We start from the raw sequence: 6,000 nt of genomic DNA, 5'->3' as shown, positions 1-6,000 counted from the left end.
ACCCCCCCCGCCCCCCTCCCTCCTCCACTCCCTCCTCCTTGTGATCTGTTGGCACTGCAGCGCTACACACTTGCCTATAAATCACACAGCATTACCCCCACCGTCCCAACGACTCGCGCACGCCCCCGATTGGCCAGGCGAAAAGCTCCACTCCGATCCCAAGCCCCGCCTCCCCCTCGCGCGCCCATTGGACGAGCCCCTCGCCGCGGAGCTGCCACTCAAGACGCCGGAGCTCCTTGTTGCGCGCCTGGCGTGCTCTGCTGCGGGGCTGAGAGGGGACGAGGCGCGCTGCATACCAACACACACTTCCACGGGAGTACCCAAGCACCTCCACCCGCTCTCACAGGCATCCGCGCCAAGTTTTTTTGCAGAGAGAATCCCAAAGCGCGCCAAACTCCGATTGTGGAATATTTGTTTTTTTGCCTTTGCTGACATTTTGCGAGCGTGATAAATCGCGCGTGGAGTCCTTGAACGGCTGGAAAGACGACAAGTGGACCCGACTGATGTTCGGCGCGTAGAAGACGCTCTTGTTTGCTTGACATTTCCAACGCAGGAATATTCCTTAAATCAACATAAACAGAACGAAGCGCATCGGTGGAATCCATCTCAACTCCCATCATGGGCTGCCCCCTCTTGTGGAACGCCTTGGCCGGCTTGGTCCTGGTGCTGTTGTGCAAAGGTAAGTTGATGAGATGTGCATTGATGGATCCACGCGTGTGCTTTGCTTGATGCATTTATGGAAGGATGCTGCGCGCCTGCTGTGTGTGTGCGCGCGCGCGTGTGCGCGTAATTCATCAGCGCGCAGCAACGACTGAGTGCAACGAGTGGTGCATGTTAAAATGTTTACTCGGAACCAAAATAACAGACTAAGGAGGGGTGGGCTTTTCTGTACGTGACACGAATGACCGCCCATCTGTATGCATCATGCGTGCGTGCTGGCGCGCGCGCGCGCGAGGGTGCGCGTGTGCAGTGTAGTTGTAAAGGTGTAGCGCGGCCAATGCAGAGGAGTTGGTGTCACCTCTCAGAATCAACAAGGTCGACTGGGACAAAGGGTGACGCATGGTGACGAAGTGGACAGCAGGGGTCAAAGTTGAAGTGGGTGCCAGTGGAGGGGATCCAAGGTGATACCACCTGCAGAGGACGTTTTTTTCTCAATGTGAAGCTCATTAAGAGTTAGTGTTTTGCAATCAAGAGCAAAATAATGGTTTCAGCTCATCAAGTGTAAAGGGGGAGGTCATATTGTGGGTTTCAGTTCTACTTACCTCCAGTAGGTGTCACTGGCGCATGTTTTCCAATTGTATCAGCCAGGCAAACAAAACAAGAGGAAAAATTGATTTTTCAGATTGCCCAAAACAATGCTCGTATCAATTTAGAGTGTAACATCCCTTTAGGATGTGATTGTAACATGCTTGTATTTGTTTAGCACATTCCTAGTAACTGTCTAGCGCTTTGGTAAGTGTATTGCACATTTCTACCTCATTCTGGCAACTGTACATTGTGTTTTTCTGGCACATACTGGTGACTGTCTAGCATATTTTGGTAACTAATCCTTCCTGTAACTTTCTAACACATTTTTTGTAACTGTCTAGCACATTGTAATAAGTGTTTAGGAGAGTCTGGTGATTGCCAAGCACACTCTGGTAACTGTCTAGTACTTTCTAGTAAGTGTCTAGCGCATCTGGTGTCTGTCTAGTACTTTCTAGTAAGTGTCTAGCGCATCTGGTAACTGTCTAGTACTTTCTAGTAAGTGTCTAGCGCATCTGGTAACTGTCTAGTACTTAGTAAGTCTCCATCTGGTAACTGTCTAGTACTTAGTAAGTGTCTAGCGCATCTGGTAACTGTCTAGTACTTTCTAGTAAGTGTCTAGCGCATCTGGTAACTGTCTAGTACTTAGTAAGTGTCTAGCGCATCTGGTAACTGTCTAGTACTTTCTAGTAAGTGTCTAGTGCATCTGGTAACTGTCTAGTACTTAGTAAGTCTCCATCTGGTAACTGTCTAGTACTTAGTAAGTGTCTAGCGCATCTGGTAACTGTCTAGAATATTTTACTAAGTGTCTTGCACATTCCGATGATTGTCTGGCCCAAAGTTGTAAAGCAAATGTACTGAATCTTTCATGTAATTGTCAAGTTACATTCCTGTAACTGACTAGTACATTATGCTTATTGTTTAAATTATCCTGGTAGGCTAAGTTTTAATCACATTTCAGTATATATCCAGCCTGTTCTGTAGACTCTTAAAATCATGCTGGTAACTGTCTAGCAACTTCCGGTTACTAGCTAGCACATTTCTGTATCTATGTAGAGGATTCCATTGACTGTCGAGCATATTGTGGTTGCTGTCTAGCACCTTCAAATAACTGTCTTGCACATTCACGTGTGTAGCCAATTCCAGTGACTGTCACGCATGTTACATTACAGGTCAAGTTCATTCTAGTGCCTGTCTAGGACATTCTGGTAATTGTCTAGGACAGCTCTCTGTGCAAATAATAATAATAATAATAATAATAATAATAATAATAATAATAATAACGGCAACATCAATGAAAAGTGCTTAAGCATTCATCCTAACATGCTTAGTGATCAATAAAGTTTGGAATCCATTAAAGCATCCTCCCATCCGTCCTTACATCATCCCTGAGTGCTCTTGGCATGCTGTGGGATGTCCCCGCGTTTATTAGTTTTGCAAGACGTACTCAGCATGCTCAGTAATTATGCTCACGCCCCCACATAACTCCCCCCCCCACCACCACCACACACTCCTACTTCATCTATGAACGCATGCAAAAAAAAAACTTCACACAAACACACACCTGCCGCAATTAGAACCACCTCCGCCCTGTGGGAAATCAGTATATAAATAAATTACCGCGACCCTTAATAACAGTAATTGATGTGTCAGTGCAATAAGACGGGGGGTTAACAACCTGCAGTACGACTCCCGCCTCACGGGGGCAGGAGTGAGTGGGAGGGGTGGTGCGGGGGGGGGCGACCGGTCATGCTTGACGGCGAGCAGACGGATGGCGCAGGACGCGTGAAAACACGACCGACTCGGTGGCCGCGGGCGCACATGCAGGCGCGCGCACGTTTCGTTTCATCTGTGAAAGCTACTGCAAAGGGACCAATCACCGCCGGTTTCTTCGTATGACTGGAGATGCACTGCGGTCCTGCAAGCGTGTTGTTTGGGGTGGGAGGGGGGAGGAATGTAAATAAATGATGCAGCAGTGCAACTATCTTGTGAAAGGCAATAGTGCACTCGCCACCAAGTATGCTGTCGGCTTGTTTATCTGCAAACTTTGCCGGCAGATACCGTCTATTCAGGCAATTCTGAAGCCCACTTCCGGTTCCTGTCTACCACATACTGGTAACTGTCTAGTACATCCCGTTAACACTACCAAATAATTCTGGTAACTGTCTAGTACATCCCGTTAACACTACCAAATAATTCTGGTAACTGTCCAGTACATCCCGTTAACACTACCAAATAATTCTGGTAACTGTCTAGTACATCCCGTTAACACTACCAAATAATTCTGGTAACTGTCTAGTACATCCCGTTAACACTACCAAATAATTCTGGTAACTGTCTAGTACATCCCGTTAACACTACCAAATAATTCTGGTAACTGTCTAGTACATCCCGTTAACACTACCAAATAATTCTGGTAACTGTCTAGTACATCCCGTTAACACTACCAAATAATTCTGGAAACTGTCTAGTACATCCCGTTAACACTACCAAATAATTCTGGTAACTGTCTAGTACATCCCGTTAACACTACCAAATAATTCTGGTAACTGTCTAGTACATCCCGTTAACACTACCAAATAATTCTGGTAACTGTCTAGTACATCCCGTTAACACTACCAAATAATTCTGGTAACTGTCTAGTACATCCCGTTAACACTACCAAATAATTCTGGTAACTGTCTAGTACATTCTGCTAACTGCATAACACATTTGTAATGTGCTAGCTAATGTGATAGACAACTGTCTATCACATTCTGGTAATTGTCTACTACACTCCGCTAACTCTTTAACACATACAAGTAACTGCATAGCACATTCAGGTACCTGCCTATGACAGTCTGCTGATTGTCTAGCACATTCCGGCATTAGAACATTTTGGTAACTGTCTAGCGCAGGCTGATATCGCTCCAATATGTCCCCGTTTATCAGCACTGAAGTCGAGCTATTCCGGCAACTGTCTCACATTCTGTTCACTATCGATAAGCAATCCACATAATGTACTAGAAGGTTAGCATATTTCAGTAACTATATAGCACATTTTGGTAACTGTCTAGCGCAGGGTTCACCAATTCCGGTCGACCATGTCCGTAGTCCAGGTTTTAGATGTTTCCGTCTACAAACACACCTGGTACTAAAGATCAGGATCCTTTTCAGACATGTTGATGAGCTGATTATATGAATCAGGTGTGCTAGTGGGCAGAAACATCTAAAAACCTGCAGGAATCGGAACCCCGAGGACCGGAATTGATGAACCCTGGTAGCACATCATTGTAACCCTCTAGCTAGCTAGCTCAAGGGGTCTACTCCATTTCGATAAGAGTCCAGCACATTCTGGTAACTGTCTAGCGCGGGGTTCACCAATTCCGGTCCTTGAGGTCGAGAGTCCAGGTTTTAGATGTTTTCGCTTACCAACACACCTCATACTTAAGATCAGGATCGTTTTCAGACATGCTGATGATTATATGAATCAGGTGTGCTAGTGGGCAGAAACATCTAAAACCTGCAGGAATCGGAATCCCGAGGACCGGAATTGATGAACCCTGATAGCACATCATTGTAACCCTCTAGCTAGCTAGCTCAAGGGGTCTACTCCATTTCGATAAGAGTCCAGCACATTCTGGTTACTGTCTAGCACATTTCGGTTGCAGTATTTGCACATTCTGGTTTCTTAGACATTCTGTTTATCAGTACTGAATCAGCGCCATTCTGACAACCGTGTAGCTCATTTCAGTCACTGCTTTGCTCCTTCCGGTTTGGCACATTTTGGTTACCGTCTGACTCGCCCACAAATATCACGCTTGATGCCCGGGTAGAAGGGAGCGCACATGGCATGGAAAGGGTGAGAGAGCAGGTGGGGTCAATTTGTCACCTGCCTCGTCCTTCTGATTTAAGCGGCATATGTGACTGTGAGCTCAACACCCCCCCGACACATACACACACATCCATGCACATTCGCACCCGCTGGATCAAATGTGTTGGCGAGCAGAAGAAGAGGCGGGCCATGCCAGCGTCAACAGATGCCTGGTGTTGCTAATCTGGAAGCAGTTTTTTTTTTCTTCCCCTCTTCCTTCCTCCCTGTGAAATCCTCAGTTTGTCCTCCGTACTCGCCTCACACAAATGCTTTTGCCCAATTGGCGGCTTTCATTTTTAGTGCGCCACCATCCCGAGTCAAGAGCCTCAGGGAGAAGGGTCGGAGGTTTAGCCAGCCTCGAGTGCGCTCAACATCCCAATGCTACCCCCCCCCTTCCTACCACCCCTCGGGTGCCGCTTTTCATTCCCATTCCTTTGGCTTGCCACGCTGCAGTGCCTCCGACATCTGCTTATTCCCATTGCCGACGCCGCCGAGGCGACACCTTTGTAAAAAAAAAAAACCCCTGCTGCGTTTTGACCTAAAACTAGAAGCCACGGGGAGCCATGATGGAAAAATGATAAGAAAGCTCATTTATCACGTTGACAGTTTTACAAGGTGCCGTCGCGGTCCTAGCATGGCGACGGAGCGAACGCCACCACTGCCGAGATTTCTCCATTTTAAGCGCTAATCAGTTTGAAATGAGTCCAGATGTTGCTGGGAACGAGTCAGACGCTCGTGACTCATCAGGCCTTAATATTTCGTGGAATCGGAATTTGATTAGGAAAATGAATTCCAATGTGACGCTACCACGTCTTCAGTTATTGAGCCAAGAGGACGGAACATGAGATGCGAAAGTGTGCTTTGCCTTCTCTTTGGCTTAAATTTAATTTGGGTGATGACAA

The 6,000-nt window shown here is 46.7% G+C and overlaps 1 protein-coding gene across 1 annotated transcript in view; it reads left to right on the top strand.

Moving 5' to 3' along the window:
• The first annotated feature begins 247 nt into the window (after nucleotides 1–247).
• The window catches only part of iglon5 (IgLON family member 5), a 141,956-nt gene continuing 136,203 nt past the window's right edge, over nucleotides 248–6,000 (top strand). Inside the window, exon 1 of the mRNA XM_077575809.1 lies at nucleotides 248–679. Coding sequence (XP_077431935.1) covers nucleotides 619–679 — 61 coding nt within the window. The 5' untranslated portion in view covers nucleotides 248–618. The remainder of the gene's footprint in view (nucleotides 680–6,000) is intronic.

This window comes from Vanacampus margaritifer, chromosome 9 (assembly GCF_051991255.1).
Source record: "Vanacampus margaritifer isolate UIUO_Vmar chromosome 9, RoL_Vmar_1.0, whole genome shotgun sequence".
NCBI lineage: Eukaryota > Metazoa > Chordata > Actinopteri > Syngnathiformes > Syngnathidae > Vanacampus > Vanacampus margaritifer.
Note: the sequence above shows the minus strand (reverse complement) of the source record. Positions and strands in the feature narration are given on the sequence as shown.